This window comes from Hyaena hyaena, unplaced genomic scaffold (assembly GCF_003009895.1).
Source record: "Hyaena hyaena isolate Hyena2069 unplaced genomic scaffold, ASM300989v1 scaffold_520, whole genome shotgun sequence".
Taxonomy (NCBI): Eukaryota; Metazoa; Chordata; class Mammalia; order Carnivora; family Hyaenidae; genus Hyaena; species Hyaena hyaena.
Window position 1 is genome coordinate 792,172 of NW_024081152.1, and position 21,333 is coordinate 813,504.

General features: G+C 34.8%; 1 protein-coding gene across 2 annotated transcripts in view; it reads right to left on the minus strand.

The window, feature by feature from the left end:
• Positions 1-21,333, minus strand: part of ERGIC2 (ERGIC and golgi 2) — a 49,501-nt gene that overhangs the window by 21,010 nt on the left and 7,158 nt on the right. The window contains exons 2-8 of one of the 2 annotated variants that reach the window (XM_039255267.1): positions 18,568-18,710; positions 16,959-17,067; positions 14,857-14,903; positions 13,476-13,546; positions 8,238-8,278; positions 3,071-3,172; positions 2,056-2,151 (exon numbers count right to left, since the gene is read on the minus strand). In XM_039255267.1, coding sequence (XP_039111198.1) covers positions 2,056-2,151; positions 3,071-3,172; positions 8,238-8,278; positions 13,476-13,546; positions 14,857-14,903; positions 16,959-17,067; positions 18,568-18,673 — 572 coding nt within the window. In that variant the 5' untranslated portion in view covers positions 18,674-18,710. The remainder of the gene's footprint in view (positions 1-2,055; positions 2,152-3,070; positions 3,173-8,237; positions 8,279-13,475; positions 13,547-14,856; positions 14,904-16,958; positions 17,068-18,567; positions 18,711-21,333) is intronic. The other variant, XM_039255269.1, reaches the window with a different exon arrangement.

The window sequence follows — 21,333 nt, forward strand, 5'->3', positions numbered from 1 at the left end:
ACTTTCTCCCTTAGTATCTAGCATGGCACTGTGCACATAGCAAGTACTCAAAAAACGTCTTTTATAATGAAGGATTGCTCAGCCCTGCAACTCCAGATGGAAGGAAGGAGGGAAGGAAGGATGAGAGGGAGGAAGGTAGAGAGGGAGAGAGTCAGAGAATATATTTATTCAGAACTTTACCAAGTATTTATATCATATGACAGTATCTATACTGGTGCTGCTCAAGAAGGTAGATCATCTGATATTTTTCCTTAATCTCTACATACTTTATCTCTGGCACTACAAATTTCTAATTACATCAAAATAGTTGTCTCAAATTCATCAGGGATTACATTTTGATGACAATCAGTCGGACTTCGGCTCAGGTCATAATCTCGAAGTCCATGAGTTTGAGCCCCACGTCACGTTCTGTGCTGGCAGCTCAGAGCCTGGAGCCTATTTCGGATTCTGAGTACCTCTCTGCCCCTCCCCCACTCAAGCTCTGTCTCCCTCTGTCTCAAAAAAATAAAAATAAACATTAAAAAAAAGGAAAAACAAAACAAAAACCTAATGCCATCCAACCACATGAACAAATTTATGAATTGTCTAGGTAAGAGCTTCCTGGCTACTAATACTTGGCAAGTAGATTTTCCTCCATATCCACTTACAGCTCATTTAATTTATAAACTATAATATGACTGTTGTACTTTTGTTTTGAAGTAGTTTTAAAAGTTAGTAGTCTCCCTGGGGCAGCTGGGTGGCTCAGTTGGTTGTACATCCGACTTCGGCTCAGGTCATGATCTCAGTTCCTGGATTCGAGCCCCAAGTCAGGCTCTCTGCAGTCAGCACAGAGCCCACATCAGATCCTCTGTCTCCCTCTCTCTGCCCCTCCCTTGCTCACATGCACATACACAAACATGCACTTGATCATGCTCTCTCTCTAAAAAATAAACATTAAAAAATAAATAGGGGCACCTGGGTGGCTCAGTCTGTTGAGTGTCCAACTTGGGCTCAGGACATGATCTCACTGTTCAAACTCCTGAGTTCAGGCCCGTGTTGGGCTCTGTGCTGACAGCTCAGAGCTTAGAGCCTGTTTGAGATTCTGTGTCTCCCTGTCTCTGCCCCTCCCCCACTTGTGTGTGCGCTCTCTCTTTCTCTCTCTCTCTCTCCCTCTCAAATAAACATTAATGGGGCACCTGGGTGGCTCAGTCTGTTGAGCATCCGACTTCAGCTCAGGTCATAATCTCGCTGTTGGTGGGTTCGAGCCCTGCATCAGGCTCTGTGCTGACAGCTCGGAGCCTGGAGCCTGTTTCAAATTCTGTGTCTCCCTCTCTCTCTGCCCTTCTCCCACTCGTGCGCGTGCGCATGCATGCATGCAGGGACGCTCGCGCTCTCACCCTCTCTCTCAAAAATAAATAAATATTAGGCAAACCACAAGAGACTCTTAAATACTGAGAACAAACTGAGGGTTGATGGGGGTGGGGGAGAGGAGAAAATGGGTGATAGGCATGGAGGAGGGCACTTGTTGGGATGAGCACTGGGTGTTATATGGAAACCAACTTGACAATAAACTATAACAAAAAAAATAAACATTAAAAAAATTTTAAATAAATAAAATTTAAAAAATAATAAACATCAGGGCGCCTGAGTGCCTCAGGCAGTTAAGCATCTGACTTCAGCTCAGGTCAGGATCTCACAGTCTGTGAGTTTGAGTCCAGCATCGAGCTCTGTGCTGACAGCTCAGAGCCTGGAGCCTGCTTCAGATTCTGTGTGTGTCTCTCTCTCTGCCCCTCCCCTGCTCACGCTCGGTCTCTCTCTCTCTCTCTCTCAAAAATGAATACATGTAAAAAAATTTTTTTTAATAAACATTAAAACTTTTTTAATAAAGAAAGTCAGTAGTCTTCTCTATCCTGAGACTGAAGCCCTGAATGTAAGTCTCAAAACGTCAAAAATACAGACACAAAACATTGTAAATAGTCCTTTAGTGGTTATATGTTATTTGACTGGCAAAGAATTTACTTTTAAACCAAGCTGCCAACTTGTCTAAAGTATTTTCAGTAAGTTAAAAGAACATACTTGCCCACAGTTATGTGAAAATTCCCCGCTACTTTATTGACATAGAGATGACCATGAATTCTGCAAGCATCTGGCGGCTGTGATGAATCATCTTCCCTGTTACAACACGAGAGGAAGGGTTACTTATGGCACACTCAACACAGTCACCATCCTGGGGCAGGAGCATTTTGTAGAGGGAAAAAAATCCCTGGAAATCAATTTTTAGGTAATGTTCTAAATGTCAAAAGTACAACAGCAGTTTTTTGAAGTCTACACATTTATAAAAACTCATATTATCTACAAAGTAGAAAAAATTACATAATTATATATATACAATTATATTCATATATATATTATAACTATATTATACATATATATGGTCACACAAGTTATAGTCACACAAATCTAAAATTCCAAGGATTCCATGGTTCTTCATATCTGACCAAAGGACTAAGGCCCATAAGAGAAGAAAGATTAAAAGAATTAGTCCAATAAAAACATACTTTTGTCAGCTGTTGCTGGTACTGTAGGGGACAGAGGAAGATGGAAGTAAGAATGAGGGAAGGCATGCCATCTAAGTTCAAATAGAAAATGACATCTTCTTCCCAAGCAAATGTCAAACCTCTGAACGGTTTTAAATTCAAATGATCATTTTCATGATCACAGCATTTCTAAATATCACCTATTCTAACCTATAAAAGAGAAAAAAGTGAAATAAAAGCAAACTTCCTAACCAAAGTTTCTACATCCTCATGAAATAACCACAAAAGCAATTAACTAGTTCTTAAGACCTAATATAATTTTATATGGAAGTTATGTCATACACCCATAAGAGAAAAATTAAATGAAAATGAAATAACATTATTTGTGATAATCCTGATCATTATCACAGGCTATAAATTTAAGAGTAAAAGAAATCTTCATACAGAATGATTACATCTTGTCTAAGAAATAGGAGATCCAGAGAACTAAACTAATACTAAAACTCATAGTAAATTGCTAATAAATAGCTGTACATTTAAAAATCATATCTCACCTTGGTGGAAGTGCTGTTGATGCACTTTTAAAAGCACTTTTAAAAATCACATCTTGGAGTGAATGTTCCTCTTGAAGTCTACTCTGAACCAGCTGCAGCAGCCTACAAACAACATCAACAAGCAACGGCTACACAGAGACGCAGGTATACAAGAAAGCCAACACTTTTTTCAAATAGCAATGGTTAGCTGACTTACTTAACCCATATATTTATTATTACAGGACTTTATTCTAAAATAAAGTACCAAATTTTCTTTGACCATTTCCTTAAGAGAAGGAAAAGTGACGTAGGGCAGCTAAAGATCTAACAGCTGAGGTCCACAGCCTATCTGATGGCATTAATAATAGGTGTGCGGTCAGGGTCATGAAGGAGGAGCTTCTGCTCACCTGAGTATCTAAACTCCTCTTTCACGCATGCATGCAGTTATTACAAAATTCTCACCTTTTATCAGATACTGAATAAAGTATGACAGGTACAAAGAATAAGGCAAGTAGAACAGATTTGGTGAACTTAAGTGGGAAATTCCTGGGTTATAAACCCATACCAAGAGCATCTAATTCTCATTACAAAATAGGCCATAGTGCCACTTAAAATCACCTGGTATCTCTTTTTCCAAAGAAAAATATTATTCTATGACACCATTCTAAACAAAATATATGCTCTACCTATAATTTTTAAAAGAATATCAGCATATAGGCCTAAAAGACTATAAAACAAAGTATACATTTGAAAACCCATACCTAGATTTTCTTTTTAAATATACCTAGCCCCAGAGAACAAATTAGATGAAGATTTTTAAAAATTTTTTTACAAAATTCTTGTTCACAATAACTTATAAAATTATTTATTCTGAACAACAAAACCAAGGATAACAGGTTTCTCCCTCGCTAACACTTCTCCCATTGGGCCATGTTATTTCCTACCATTTTTAGCAATAACTTTGTATCTTTAAATATAATTCTATTTTACCTCCTTTAATTCTACATCTTTAGGTAACTAAAACCCAAAATCATCCGTATTAAAGCTCAAACTCACCAAGTACAAAAATTATACACAGGGACAAATAGACAAAACACAGGATTTTTAGGACACGGAAACTATTCTGTAGATACTATAATGGTAGACGTGTCATTACACATTTGTCAAAATTCATAGACTGTACAACAGCAAGAGTGAACCTTAAGTAAACTATGGACTTTGGGTGATAATGATGTATCCATGCAGGTTCACAGATTGTAAGGAATATACCACTGTAGTGTCAGGTATCGATAGTGGTGAAGGCTGTGCATAGGGGGGAGGAATGCGGAAGTGGATATTTGGGAATTCTGTACTTTTCACTCAATTTTGCTGTGAATCTAAAGCTACTCTAAAAGATAAAGTCTTCTTTAAAAAGTTTATCTGGGGCATCTGGGTGGCTCAGTCGTTTGGGCGTCCAACTTTGGCTCAGGTCATGATCTCATGGCTCATGGGATCAAGCCCCGCATCAGGCTCTGTGCTGACAGCTAGCTCAGAGCCTGGAGGCTGCTTCAGATTCTGTCTCTCCCTCTCTCTCTGACCCTCCCCTGCCCACACTGTGTCTCTCTCTCTGTCTCTCAGAAATAAATAAAACATTAAAATTTCTTTAATAAAAAAACTTTATGTAAAACTTGGGAAAATTATAAACAAATAAAGGCACTTACAAAAGGAAGCAAATATAAATTTAATCTTTCACTTCCTACCATAAACTTTTTTAGAAATGCAAGTGAAAGATCAAATATGCACCATTCGCTAAAAACATTGGTAAAATAGGTCTATTTAAAATAACAAGGGGTGCCTGGGTGGCTCAGTCGGTTAAGCATCCGACTTCAGCTCAGGTCATGATCTCACAGTTTGCAGGTTCGAGCCCCACATCAGGCTCTGTGCTGACAGCTGGCTCACAGCCTGGAGCGTGCTTCAGATTCTGTGTCTCCCTCTCTCTCTGCCCCTTCCCCACTCATTCTCTGTCTCTCAAAACTGAATAAATGCTAAAAAAAATTTTAAATAACAAGTCATTTTTACACTGTAAATTTAGTTCAGAATAAAACTTAAAATCTAGAACTAAAAAGTACAAATCAAAAAGGCTACGTCTAGGGTTTGAGATTTATTTACTGCTATAGGAGAGAGACTAACTGATATCTTAAATATTTTTAAAAAGCAGAAAACCAACTGAGAGAAAACTTAATCTCTTTTAGCAAAGTTTAAAGGTAAAGAAGCATTTAATATGCAAATTATTCAGGATATTAGTCCCTAGTCCATTGTAGAATATTTGTTTAGAAGCAGAGTTGATAATCTGGGAGGATTCAACAACCAGATCCCATCTTCAGATTTACACGTCTCAAGACTTAAAATCTTTAGATCTAACACTACCAGAAATTGAAAGTTTCTTATTTGTTGTGTGTCTTGTATTTCCAGAGTCCAACTTTAATGCTGAGCAGTGGAAAAAGAGATTGATGATAGTAAACTCTGTGTGTGTGCATATCTGTATAACTTTTGCCTCAAAATATATCAATATCCAAGCTTATATCCCATATATGAAGATATATATAAAGAAAACCAACTCTACTATGATGGAAAACAGCCATCATTTTCATAGTCAAAACACAATATCTTGAACACTGAATAAAATTCCAGATTAAAGGAGGCTTCTCACTTTAATATTTCTGGATTAAAGTAATGTATTTCATCTCTGGATGGCTAGAGCACTTAGAGCACTAGAAGCCAAGAGACAACTACATTTGATTTCAACCTTAATTTTAAAATCTTCCCAAATGAGAGAACTGGAAATTAAAAGAGAAATGCCTTTGAAATGTATGTAGAAAGAAAAAATGGGAAAAAAAAGTTTTTGCAATAATGTTAAATTAGGTAGAGCCTTTGTAAGCATAAGACATAGCCTGGAAACAAAAAAGAAAAAAAAGTACTATATGGGAGCAAGGGTGGAGGAACCATTTATAACAAAGGACTACTTTCTTTAATATACAAGACTATTTAAAATTATTAAGGAAAAAACCAACAACCAAGCAAAATGGGCATAGGGCATGAACAAGCAGTTTCACATAAAAAAATACAACAGGAAAGAAATCCATAAAGATATTCAAGTGATTCATGAAGAAATGTGAATTAAATAAAGCATAATACCATTTTTCACCCACAGAACTGGCAAAAAATACCCACTGTTGGCAAGGTTGTATAGAAACAAGTACTCTTCATTCAGTGGCTCACGCCATTCAGTGGCTAAAATGAACAAATCAGGAGACTATAGATGCTGGTGAGGATGTGGAAAAACGGGCACCCTCCAACACTGTTGGTGGGAATGTAAACTGGTGTAGCCCCTCTGGAAAACGGTGTGGAGGATCCTCAAAAAATTAACAGTAGAACTCCCCTATGACCCAGCAATAGCACTGCTAGGAATTAACTCAAGGGATACAGGGTTGCTGATCCATAGGGGGACATGTACCCCAATGTTCATAGCAGCACTTTCAACCATAGCCAAATCATGGAAAGAGCCTAAATGTCCATCAACTGACGAATGGATAAGGAAGGTGTGGTATATATATACAATGGAATACTACATGGCAATGAGAAAGAATGAAATCTGGCCACCTGTAGCAATGTGGATGGAACCCAAGGGTGTTATGCTAAGCAAAAATAAGTTAGGCAGAGAAGGACAGATACCATGTTTTCGCTCATATGTGGAACAGGAGAAACTTAAGAGAGGACTATGGGGAAGGGGAAAAATAGTTAAGGAGAGGGAGGGAGGCAAACCATAAGAGACTCTTAAATACTGAGAACAAACTGAGGGTTGATGGGGGTGGGGGAAAGGGGAAATGGGTGATGGGCATGGAGGAGGGCACTTGTTGGGATGAGCACTGGGTGTTATACAGAAACCAACTTGACAATAAACTATAATAAAAAAAAAACAAAGAAAGAAACAAGTACTCTCAGTTTTAGAGTGTAAGTAAAGATATTTTGGCATCACTTATCAAAATGTATTTTTTCATAGTTTTGTTGGTATATACTTGACATACCACATTGTATAAGTTTAAGGTGTACAATAAATGATGTGACACACTTCTATTTTGCGAAATGATTACCCTGTAAGTTAACAACCATCATCTCTCAGAGTTAATTTTTTTCTTTGTGATAAGAACTTATCAATATGCCAATTAAATATCCTCTAAAAGAGAAATTTCATTTCTACGCACACACTCACACATATTCACACCATTATATAAGGAATTAGGTTCAAGAATTTTCATTGAGCATTGTTTCTAATATTAGAATCTTCCAAACAACCTAAATGCCCAGTGATAAGATAAATTAAATAAAAACTATAGTTTATCCATACAACAGAATACTATATGTAGTGAAATGGGAAGATGTCCAAAATACTACACTAGGTAGAAAAAAGCAAGTTCTAGAACAAATGTATGGAAAGATCCCATTTGTATTATGGAAAAAAAAAAAAAGCAAATAGGCAAACATACAGAAAATTATAAATGAACACAAAATTTCCAGAAGGCTACACAAGAAATTTAACTCTGGTTCTAACTGCTAGTCCGCAGCACTAAGAATAATGATGAAGAGGCTTCTATTTTTAATTTATACTATTTACTTCATATCCTTTCTATTTAAATTGAATTTTTTTTAATTTTTTTTAATGTCTTTTATTTATTTCTAGGAGAGAGAGAGAGACAGCGTGAGCAGGGGAGGGTCAGAGAGAGAGGGAGTCACAGACTCTGAAACAGGCTCCAGGCTCTGAGCTGGCAGTCAGCACAGAGCCCGACGCGGGGCTCGAACCCACGAACCGTGAGATCACGACCTAAGCGAAAGTCGGACGCTTAACCGACTAAGCCACCCAGGCGTCCCTAAATTGAATTTTAAATGAGAACATATTGCCTTGAAATTTTTAAAAAATATTTAATAAAATTGTTAGTGAAAACTAAAATGTACTTAGGATTCAAAGTACACTAGAGAAAACATTATACAAAACTCTCCTAAAATTTGACAAAATTTTTGAAATTATAAAGATTAAATACTATATTCTGTTAATATTTCATCCAGAAAAATGTTAATCTATGAATAATTCACAATGGACAAAATAGAGAAAATATGAACTAGATTTCATGGACCACAATACTTTAATCATTACCTCTGCCACTCTTTTTGCTGTGGTGAAAGATCAAATATTACCTGAAATAAAGGAAAACATAATCACTAGCACTGTCAATTTCTCTTGGCTTTTATATCATAATTTTTAAAAAAATTTTAAGAAACAGATTCATAGTATTGGTAAACACAAGTATTCATGATTTACATTTAATCTTCTGTAAGTGAAAAAATACAATCTATAATACTCTTACTCAAAACCAATATAAAGAAATTTTACTAATCATAAATATTTACCTGTTATAGTTACCCACATTTATAGGATTGACTACAAACTGATATCTGTCAATATGTACAAAATGGTATTTTAGGACTTAAAATCATTTAAATGATATTTGCATTAAAATTTTTTATAAAAGAAAAAGAAAAACATAAAGCTCAACTATAATATCCAAGCATCCAAAGCCCATGTTCTTGCCAGAAAAATACCATGATGAAAGCAACAATTTTGAAACAAGCCACACAAATTTCCCTGTAACTCCCAACTGTATGAATAAAAGAAGGAATAAGTCAAGAAATTGTATTTAAGTACTGTCTTCATCAATTCAAAGTCAGACTAGGTGACTTGTAAAATCAGAGGGAAATATGCAAGCTTTTCATGCTTTGTAACAATACCCATAATTTAACTTTGCAATAAAAAGGCCACTTCTGATTTTTATAGATAGTTCATAACAAAGCATATTGATTCTACTTTTTAAGTTTAGGAATATCACTCAGAATCGGGTCCTAACCTACTACTCTCTTTCTATAAAATTCTCAGTTCTTTAATCAAAGTGGAAGAATCATTCATTCTATCAAACAGCTCTACATCTCTGCCTTTGGTAATTTAATTAAACCAACCTGGAAACAACTCCTGTAACTGTGATCCTCATGGCTATCTAAATCCTACACACCATATCTTCCAGGTTAAACTGCCTCCATTTTTCTGATAACAATGAAATTATCTCTGATCACTCCTCCTGCTGAACTTGTCTACAGCATGCTTCCCACCCTTTTTCCCACCATAGCACACTAAGAAAATGCTACCATCTATAAAACACACGGTGGCAAACAGGAGGCTGCATGCATCTGCTTCCCAGGTACCTTGTAAATAAAACTTTTGAAGGTAGGGACTATGTGATTCTTCTTTTGACTTCCCCAAAGTGCTTAGGGTACTGCTTAGCGTGGGGGTAAAGGAACTGCTGAGCAGCCTACTGCATGCTAGGTACTATGCTACTTAATTCACTAATTTCCTCATTGAACCTTCAGAACAAGCTCTGAATTTGTTATTATTCTTGCCTTTTGTGTGTGTGTGTGTGTGAAGAAGTTGTTTGACAATTTAAAATTTTTTTCCAAAATCAGAGACCATAAGAGTCTATATATAAACCGAACTCTGTCAGATTCCTTACTTTTCCACCATTTTTTAAATTCTTTTATGTAAAGAAATAGTAATGAAATATGATAGTAAAGAGCAAAGTAGTAACTCTCATAGCATAATGTGTGATCATGAGTTGGAACCTAGTAAAGTTATTAGGTTTTTAATATTCAGAGCACATTCTAGGACAGTGAGTATGAAAGCATAAAAACAAGTATAAGTTTTCTCAAATAATTTTACATTGGTAAAATGTAAAGGACATTTTGTAAAGGACAAAGAATAAATACTTACCAGAAATATTGCTGAACATTTTTAAAATTACCAATAAAAAGTATACAGTTAAATACTTATAAGTTCCTACCTTTCTGGCCAAGTCCTGACTTTTATTTATATGACAGTTAAATTTAATATGGGGGGGGTGGGGAGAGCGAATCTCAAGCAGGCTCCATGCTCAGTGTGGAACGCAACACAGGGCTTGATCCCATGGCCCTGAGAGCCGAAATCAAGAGTATAGTGCTCAACTGACTGAGGCACCCAGGTGCCCCATAATACCGTTAAATTTAAATAAAACTTTCCTATTCCACAAATGACTGAAAGGGATTACAAACTGTTGACAGTGTAATAATCAACAATCTTGTTACAACTGCATAATTCTAACACATTCCTTAGTGCCTAATATCTGACAAGGCACCTATAATTCACATTTTGTGAAACAAAGAAGAAAGGATAAAGTTAATGCTTCTCAGGAGCTTAAAATGTAGCTAGAGAGACAAGCTCTCCAGAGAATATATATAAACAAAATCAGGGACCTAACAATTCTGAAGAAAAACAGAGTAGGAATAAGAGACACCAGAATAAGGAAAGAATGCTAAAGAAAAAGCACAAGTAAAGTTTAAAGGGCGAGTTAAGTCTCCTCATAATCAAATTTTCACAATGTTTGAAAAAACATAAAATGAAGACACAATCTATATTATCATTTTAAATAATTTTAAATTAGCATCCACATGCTACAAATCATCAAGAAGTTATGCAAGATTGCATACAAGGGAGAAAGGGAAACTAAATTGAGAAGAGAGTCCAATATACAATTTATTTCATGGGACAGAGAAGTTTATATTAGGAAACAAGGAAAGTCCCTAATTCAGAGTAAGAGAGGAAACAGTGATAAAAGATAATAAGACACCCAAGGAAGAAGCAGTCTCCACCCTAGGAGCACTTTCAGGAGTTCAATCAAGTGCCAGAGACCACATGGTGAGGACATTCCAAAGCAGTGTTATTCCTAGCTCATATGTGGCCTGCACAGTGTTCTAAATTAAGCAAGAATGCTGCCACAGCTGGTTGCTAATGAGGATGGTCACATCAGCTAAAGAAAGGAGGAGTTACCATAGCTCAATTTAGCCTGTTGAAACAAACACAGAAGAGGAAATTTGGCAGTGCCCTGGTGGACCACTCCATCATCCTGGACTGAATACCAGCTTCTTCCTTCCTCTTCAAAAGCATCTGAAGGTCTAACATGATTTAAAAGAAATACAGTATAGGGGTGCCTGGGTGACTAAGTCTCCCTCTCTCTCTGTTCCTCCCCTGCTCGTGCTCTGTCTCTCTCTCTCTCAAAAATAAATATTTAAAAATAATAATACAAATAAAAGAAACAGTATATCTAAATTTATACCCTTTCATCTAGGTCTGAAAAAAGTGTGTGTGTGTTGGAGAAGGGGGTTCAGATAGGAACTGACATAACTCAACAGTCTATTTCAACTCTCAATCACTTAAGAGGCCACTTTATCTTCCCATCCTAAAGATAGACAAGAAAATAAATAAATAAATAAATAAATAAATAAATAAATAAGATTCATTAACTTGAAAAAAGTGGTCAATCTCAGGGATGAGGGCTGATACCTGATTTCCTCTATGATACCATTCCTAGGAACAAGAAGAAAAGTGTTAAGTTTTTCCAATTATTTCTCACTGACATTTAGCATCAGGAAGACAGAAAAAAAATGGAATAATCTATGATATATTAAAGATATAGAATATAATCACTGAAATTTAAAATATAATGAAGGCACTGAAAAAAAGACTGGTCATGCTGGATGAAGGTAATCTCCCAGAACTCAGAGAAGTATGAAATACTCATCTAATGTAAGACTTGATAAGGATACTGAGAACCATTCCATGAGATTCAACATCATATGGTAAGAATTTTAAATAGCAGAGGTAAAATCATTGCTTTAAACAAAACTAAAGCAAATGAACAGGTCAAAAAGCATATATATATATATATATATATATATATATATATATAGAAACTTTTAAAGTCAGATCATTAAGATCAACAAGAACCAAAAAACAAACAAACAAAACAAAAACATCCACACCCAAAGGGGATCCACACCTGGATATATGGGATAAATATGTGAACTGCAAAAGTAAAAGAAAAAAAGCATTCAAACGTAAATATGCTATATATGAAGGGAAAATAACTGCATCAGAAAACAGTGAAAGAAAGTCTATAAGTTCTGAATACAAAAAACCATATCCTGAGCCAAACTTACATGTATGAAGAACAGAACGACATAGGCAGTCACGCTAGAGTTTATAAAATATAACCTACATGTTCTTACTGATTAAGAAGTCTCAAAAAGCCCTCTGCAAAATGATGAAAAATAAAGAATGGAATGGTAGATTTTAAAAGCATTAAAACAGTTCAAATTGAATAATTATTCTTACAATAGTATGAAATGTAATACAAACGTCAAAAGTGTCTAATAATTATCGAAATCTACATTTCTAGATAATAGTTTAATATGTGATAATATGGTACCTGAATTTATAAGGTATCTAACCTCATAAAAATCACTGTGAAATCAATTTTTTTGAGTGGGAATACAGGAATTGGGGAGCAGAGAGATTCAGTGTGGCAATAACAAAGTTACCTTTTCTTTAGAAATTTCTACTTAAAAAGTGTGTATCAAAAGGCATAAATATATTTTATTGCTATAAGCTACAAATAATTGGGTAATCAAAACTGACCTAAAGGCTTCCTTTTTTTTTCCATGACAATTCAGCTACTTCTAATCCTCCTCCATCACCTTTAGTCTTCAATTTGCAATTTGCTTAAAGAAGTGTTCACAACTGTCAATGATAAACAAAAGAACTCAAGAATGCATGGGTAAACATAAGTACCACAATGCCAACAAAGCAGTGAGCAACTCCAACTGGCTGGGAGTTCCATTCCTTATTCCCTAAGTGTCCTTAGAGCTGGTTATCATGACTTATCACCTGCTCCTATAATGTATTACCTGCCCCTGTCATGTGGTGATGTTTCTGATAAACTGGTTGTATTACACACAACTTGTGTTATGAAAACAGTAGAATGTCACAATTTCACTAGCTTTACAAAACGGAGATGTGAAGGAGAGAGAAATAAATGCACAGAAAATTTCTCCTCTACATATTGCTTCACTCTTGATTATAAGAGAAATACAGTTCAAACATGTTAAAGACTTAAATCTGGCAAGAGTACAATATAAATAGGACAGAATTTCCAAATCATTTGAAGAAAAGGAGAAAATTTCATTATTAAAGCAACTATAAGAGAAAACTATTAAGAAGCATTAACAAAAAATATAAAACACAAATAACGTTACGAAACAGACTTTGCAGCCTCCAATTTAACAGTGGTTATCTGAAGACTTTGGTATTAGATAACGCCCCCCTCCCAAAAATCTTCATAAAGAATATGAATTACTTTTGAATTAAAAAACAAAAAAGGCTAGCTCATACAAAACTAAAAGCAAATATCAAAACTGTCTTCAAGAAAACAATACCTCAAAGCATATTATTTAAAAAAACGTGCATTAAACTTACTGGTTCATAAACTAGACCATCTGCAGATGCAACCATTGTTTCTGCTAAATCCAATACATCTGCTCCAACATCTGCATAAAAAAATTAGAAGTTTTACATTCTATATTCAGAGCCAAACTATATCAGATATAAAGGAACAAACTGAGATGACTAACAGAAAATTCAAATATATGTGCTCGCTTCGGCAGCACATATACTAGAAAATTCAAATATATAAAATCAGTTTCCTATACCACTTATTTGTTCAAAAGTTAAAACAGTAGCATTACATAGTTTTGGTGGAATGTATTAAAAAATCAAGAATACTTTTTCTAGTTCTTGCTCAGTAAATACTGTAAAGTGTAATACAATCTCAGAATCTTATAGCAAAAAGCATAAACGCCCTTCACTGAACTGAAGAGCTTGGCCAAAATGATCAAGAACCTAATCACAAGTACTAAATGGCTGCTATATGAAATATTAAATATGTGAAATATTAAATATAAGAATTATTTTTAGAAATTAAAAGAAATTTATAGGAGAAAACTACTGACGACTTTTTAAAAATCAACAAATAGAAAAAGTTTATTTTGAAAAGGCTAAAATGTTAATGGTATTCAAACACCTAAACTAAGGCAAAATATGATATATTCAGTAATAACACAAACTCATAGTTTAAATTCTTACTCTTTAAATGACTACCATAAGAAAAAATAAATGTAAAAAGAGGTTTAAAGTTTTTCTCAGATGAAATCTTCCAGAAATTAATCTCCTTAATTAGATAAAACTATTTCACAGTTAAAAAATTTTTGTCTGAACTACTAAATTCTTCATCTTTACATTTTAGGCAATAATTCAAAAGACATCTTTCATGCAAAAGCATCTTCATTTTTGACAGTAATATTGATTTAAACATTATCTATCTGCATATTAACATTTTCCTACTTCTACAAGTATAATCAAATGAAGTGAGCACAGAAAAGAATATCCTCATTATTAAAAGACTTGAATCCATATTTTAATATGCATGAATAAAAGTAAAGGGTAGTAAACAAAAACAGTCAAACAGGATATGTTTGTAGAGCATGGATATAAAACTGGTACTCCAAATAAGAAAGAAAGAAATGATACACCTAAATTAGAACTCTGACTCACAAGAATTTCCTCCAATTTTCTTTTTAATTATACTAATACGAAAGTTGAATCTCCTTTTTTTGGAGAAGAAATTTAAAGAATATAAGCTGGGTTAAAAAATAACCTGCATTACTAAATAACATTACCATAGCATTTTAAATGATCATAAAGGAAAAAATAAAGTTAAGGCACCACCAGTGGTTTCACTTTTTATTAGCAATTGTTTAAACCATAAATAAGTGGATTCATTAAGTTAATGTGTACTTACATTGACACTTCATAGCAACAGTAATATCTATATTGATTCTCAATTTGCTAAAAGACAGAAAGAAAATATTAGTACTACCAATTAATCAACAAAACATGAGAAATATGAATCAACTGATCTATGAAAATTTGAATTTCAAACAGAATAATATATGATTAGAAACTGGATAGGGGTGCCTGTGTGGCTCTGTCGGTTAAGAGTCCAACTCCAGCTTGGGTCATAGCCTCACGTCTCATGAGTTTGAGCCCCGTGTCGGGCTCTGTGCTAACAGCTCAGAGCCTGAAGCCTGCTTCAGATTCTGTGTCTCCCTCTCTCTCTCTCCCTCCCCTGCTTGCACTCTGTCTGTCTCTCTCTCTCAAAAATAAAGATTAAAATAATAAATAAACTGGATAGCACTTATTATGGCTAACACAAAGGCACTTTGAAAGTAAAAATTCTCTTTTGTAATTATAAAAGCCTTTCTGATTTCACAGGTTTTTAACACAATATCCTTTAATTTGATAATGGTAACTCAACAATAACTCCAAGCAACTGAGAAAAGTCTGTCTCTGTTTATATAAACCTTATATAGAATATTCTTTTAGAAATGTAAATCTTTCCAAATCAAGAGTTAGTAATTAAAAATCCTTCTCCTCTATTTATCAAATAAATATCATATACCAGGCATTATGCCAGATGCCCTACAAATATTAAATTTTTATTCTTTATCATGGACCTATAAAGTATACAGCTTCACAGTTTTGCAGATAAGCCGGTGGTGTTCAAACCAGTGTAAATGTCTGGCTGAAGCAGTGTATTGGAAACTAGGTCTGTGTAGCTCAGGGTAAATGCACCAAACTACCAGAAAAACAAAACAAAACACTTTGTTTTAAACTTTTGCATGACCTTTTTAAAAGACTCAGTCAATGCCTTATCTTTAAATCAAATTAATTTTCAAATATCAGAATTAATCATTCACCAGTGACTAACAGAATGAGTACAATCAATATCAGTCCCGTCCTGTGCTTCTAAATCAAAACTTTTTCACTCTAATAATTTTCATCTTATTTCAATAGAAATTACAGATTTTGAAGCTTCCATAGAGTCTTAAAATTGTCTAGAGTTCAAACTACTCCAAACGACTCAGGAGATGCTGTAGGAACAAGGGAAATAGGCAAAATGGCCCAGGCTTCTGGGCATCCCCCACTATGCTTATGTGGTAACCTATGAAATACTTCATTTGAAAAAAATTAACAAAGTGATTCACTGGTGCTAAAAAAACAAAAGAAAAACAACAAATTCTTTGAAAACTAATGGTATCAAGAATACTACTAATAGCACAGACAAAGAAACCAAGGCCCAAAAGAAGTCATTTGTGTGATTTGCCCAAGGTTACACAGCAATTTACAAGTACTGCCTTACTTAATTCTCATTAACCCCATGAGGAAAGTGCTATAAGTATTATCCCCATTTTATGAAAAAGGGGACTGAAGCACATGCAGACGTAGATTCAGTGACATCCCGAAAGTCACACAGCTAGTAAATGGCACAGCTGCAATAGGAATGGAGAAGTAAATGTCGCCCTCCCCACCCCTGCCTACCATCAGTGCAATCTTATTATAAACCTGGTATCTTCAGTCATTAAAAAATCCAAATACAAATAAATTAAAGAATAGATTTTCAAAGGTTTAATGGTGACATTTTTTATATTAAAATTTTGTTTAGATGTAATTTAAATCTAGTTTTAAGCACATACAATGTAGCTTTTAGACAATTTTCCAACTCTCACAAATCAGTAAGATAATTCAAAACGTAAAGAGTAAACAGTTTCAAAACATTAAACAATTTCTACCATTAAAACATCTAAAAAAATACATATTAAGTTCTCCTAAGCTTTCTTATAGAAGCTCATATTAACTGAAGAAAATCTTTTAGAATTTAACCAGTATTGAAATGATTCTGAAATATTTCACCTAATGTATGCACTTAAAGAGAATTTTTCAGTACTATTTCTTCATAGCTAAAATAAACCACATATAAAAAGTTAGAAAAATTTTTAAAAAGGTATGTTATCTTTAAAACAATTTGAATCTGAAAGTATTCAAGAAGAAAAAAGAAGTTACCTAGAAAAATCTTTATCTACTTCATATTCATACTTCATCCACGTATCTTGATATACTGAAAATTCCATTATGGTTAATAAAGCCATGGTGGTAAATGCTATTAGAGAAACTGAGAAAGCAAACAAACAAAAAATCAAGAATTAAAACAATTTTTAAAAGGAAACAATAGGAAACTATTTCAAATGAGATTAAAATTAGCAAAGAAAGCCCTTATATGATTGCCATGTGAATGGGTACTACTCTAAAAGGCTTTTCTTAAGATATCCACATGGATTTCTTTCTAAAACAGCTCAGAAATGAGGATTTACTGAGCAGAAACATAAACACAGCACTTCTACTGTTGAGAAAGCATTTTACCTCAGCAGTACTCAAGGTATCTCTTACTAAATACATTTGCCAAAATTTAACAAGACACAAAATTGTTCTCATGTACAGCAGTCATAGATATGATAAATGATGAAAGTAAGCATAAATTTTACAGTACAAATTTGAAAGCAATCTGCATAATTAAAAATGCATCCATGCCTGTAGCCCAATCTATTAAAAAAAAAAAATTGACTAATTCCTAGCTACTGAGAAGCCATGACATTCTATGTGCCAGAAACTCAAATAACATCTCCAAATCTCTAATAAAACTCTCATCTACTTTGGAATCTCCCAAATGTATCACTTCATTTATAAAAGCAGGTAAAATATTTGACCAAAAGGAAAAAACTATCATATATTATGACAAAACACACTTAAAATGGATCGTGCAACAAGAACTTGCACTATTTTCATTAACAAAACTTAATTGCAGATTAGAAATAGCAAACCCCTTACTACATACACGCTTTACCAAATGAAATGTCAATCTTACATGAAATATGCTATTTTATTAGCTCCTAATGGGGAAAGGAATAATAGTAAATACTGTTATAGTTGCATATTTTTCTTACATATTCCGTATCATTTATTTTAATAAACACTTCTATTTGTCCCAGGTACTGCTTTGAGCATTTCATAAGTATTAATGTATTTAATCACTAAAGTAACCCTACCAGGGAAAATCTGATATCATCCCCATTTCATGGAAGAAGAAACTAAAGCACTGATAGATTAAGTTAACTTCCTCAAGATCAGGTAGTTAGGAAGGGGCAGAGGTGGGATTTAAATCCAGTCTGGTTCCAGAATCGAAGCTCTTAACTATTACCTCATGTTGCCTCTCTCAAGCAACATGAAATTTAAGAATTTCTATTATAATGTCTAAATTGATTTATTCTTAACCAAAGTCGGACTGAAGCAATTCAACATTATTAAATAACTTCCTCCAAGTTAAATTCTATTTATATATAATTATACATAACTCAAGAGCACCAAAGCAGTAAAATTGGATTAAGTTGTTCAGTAATGTTTTAATACTGCTAAGTGCATAGACTGCACTGGGTTAGATGCCAAAGAGAATATATATGACAATACAATTAGGGCAAACATTGTGACAGGAGGACAAGAGCAGTCAGAGTTACACAATCACTGATGAGTTCTTCATGGCTCCTTTTCTGTATGTTGTTGACTGGCTCACTGAGAAGCTGCACTTAGTAAGGGAGTTTTACTCTGGACTGACACTCACCTGTACCTCCACTGGCTGAAGTCTCTACATAGCTGTCAGGAACCTTTGGAAAGGCATCCAACTCTTTCACCAAACTTAAGGTTTTTTTCCGATTCAGTCGCCTCATCTTCAGGAAAACCTTCTTCTTCTTTCATATAGTCATGCTAAGGAATAAATGATGAATAAATGAATCCTCTAAAAACGATACCAAGGTTTCTTTTAATTTTAGATAAGTAACAAATGTTCTTGGAACAACTTAATTGCATTCCTCCTTGAGAAAAAAGCTTAACATTTCTCTGAACCTCTCCTTTCTCCATCCCACCTTGACAAAAAATACTAATGAAAGGCAATTTACACACACGAGCACATTAAAACAGCAAAAAAGTGAAAAACACTTCACATTCATAATATTTAAATGTACAAATTAAAATAAGAAGTAACTTTTCATCTATTAAATTAGCAAATATATTAAAATAATATATTCCCACTAACAGATTACAATGAAGTAAATAAAATAGGCATGCTCAACTATTGCTAGCAAGGATAATAATATTCACCACTCCCCTTTTGACTAAGTAAATTCCGTTTATAGGAATTTATCCTAAAATAATAATCTGGTATCACTAAAACTTTAAGAGGACAATATTCTTTTTTTAATTTTTTAACATTTATTTATTTTTGAGAGAGACAGACAGGGTGACTAAGGGAGAGGCAGAGAGAGAGGGAGACAGAATCTGAAGCAGGCTCCAAGCTCTGAGCTTCAGCACAGAACCTGACATGGGATTCAAACTCATGAACCATGAGAACTTGACCTGAGCCAAAGTCAGATGCTTAATTGACTGAGCTACCCAGGTACCCCATGAAGATAATTTTCATGTTGTCATTTTAAAATATTGAAGCTAGACGGGCGCCTGCATGGCTCAGTGGGTTAAGCGTCAGACTTCGGCTCAGGTCATGATCTCACAGTTCGTGGGTTCGAGCCCCACGTCGGGCTCTGTGCTAACAGCTAGTTCAGAGCCTGGAGCCTGCTTCAGATTCCATATCTCCCTCTCTCTGACCCTCCCCTGCTCACACTGTCACTCTCTCTCTCTCTCTCTCTCAGAAATAAATAAAAACATTAAATTTTTTTTTTTTAAAAAACAGACTGCTTGGTATTCTTTTTTTAATCAGTATGCCAACTATACCTCAAATATGTTACAAAGCCATGAAAATAACTGAATTCTCAAATACTTGTATAATTTTGAAGACTACTGGTGATACTATAAAGCATTACCAGAAATCAAAGCTGTATTACTAAAATCAGCACCCAATGGAATAAATCAAATAGTTGTGGGAGTCACGAAAAGAAAAAGAAGGTCTCCAGAGAAAGCAGAAGACTTGTCTGAAATCCAATGGGGTACGATTAATATGGAAAGAATAGGTCATAGAATGGGCATTTGTGAAGAAAACCTGACCGTGATCGTGAACACTGTCCAAAAGACACTAGTCCCTAACCAGGGGCACTACTAATTAGTCCTAAAGTGAAGGCTGGATGCATTGATACACTGATTTCAATTGCCATTAAAAACATCCAACTAACTTCTCTCTCCTATTCCATAAGCACAATGTGGCCTTCAGATTATAATTTTGATTCTCACGTGTATGTTTTTCTTAAGGAAAAAAGACACATGCAAACAAGACAGGTGAGTTTCTGATCCCCATAACAGTCATAAAACTGGTATTCTCACTTGTAAATTATGCTCCTGAGTGTTTGTAAGCACAAGCTGTGCTCCCTAAGTTTGTTCAACTCTGAATAAGCAAATTTATTTTCTGTACATACTTAGTGGTAACTGCACCAAGACTGATCCTTCTTCAATTTTTCAATTTCTACTCTTTCTTTCCTATTGGGGTTAAATATTAAATACATTCAAACCTCTTGTCTTTAAAACAAAACTCTACATTTAAGATGAAGTCCAACTCCAACTATAGATCTCTGGCTGCTTATCTATAAACCAAATTTAAAAGAATGAATTGTCAGGGCACCTGGCTGGCTAAGTCAAAGGCATGTGAATCTTGGTCTCAGGATGAGCTTGAGCCTCATGAGGGTAGCATTTACTATAAAAACACAAAAAGAATGAATTGTCCTCATTTGTACACTGTGACTACTTCCTCACTACATGCTCATCTCTTAACTAAATTTGCTCTGAGCTAAGTCATGAACAACTTTTTTTTTTTTTGCTTATTTTTGAGAGAGAGGGAGAGAATGAGAATGCGAGTAGGGAGCAGCAGAGAGAGAGGAGACAGAATCTGAATCAGGTTCCAGGCTCTGAGCTATCAGCACAGAGCCCAACACGGGGGCTTGAACTCATGGACTGCGAGATCATGACCTGAGCCTAACTCGGACATTCAACTGACTGAGCCACCCAGCTGCCCCATGAATAACTTCTTTAGTATGAAATTCTATGGAATTTCTAGTCCATATCTGATTCTGCCTCTGAAAAACTGGTTTATCACTTCTTTTTCTTCTTGAAACAGCATCTCAACTTGGCTTAAGTGATACTATATTCCTGATTTTCATTCTACCTCTAAGACCTTCTTTACTATGCAGATTCTTCTTCCACTCAGATCCTGCTCTAGGCCCTCCTCCAAACCTCCACACTTTCTCCTAGTGATCTTTCCTCCCTGCAATTTCCACTTATATGCCCTTTCTTCTCAAATCTTTATTCCCAGTACAAATCTCTCTACAGACATATATTTTTGCTTTGCTTTCTATGACATTTTCATTGGGTCATTGCAAAGGCAATTCAG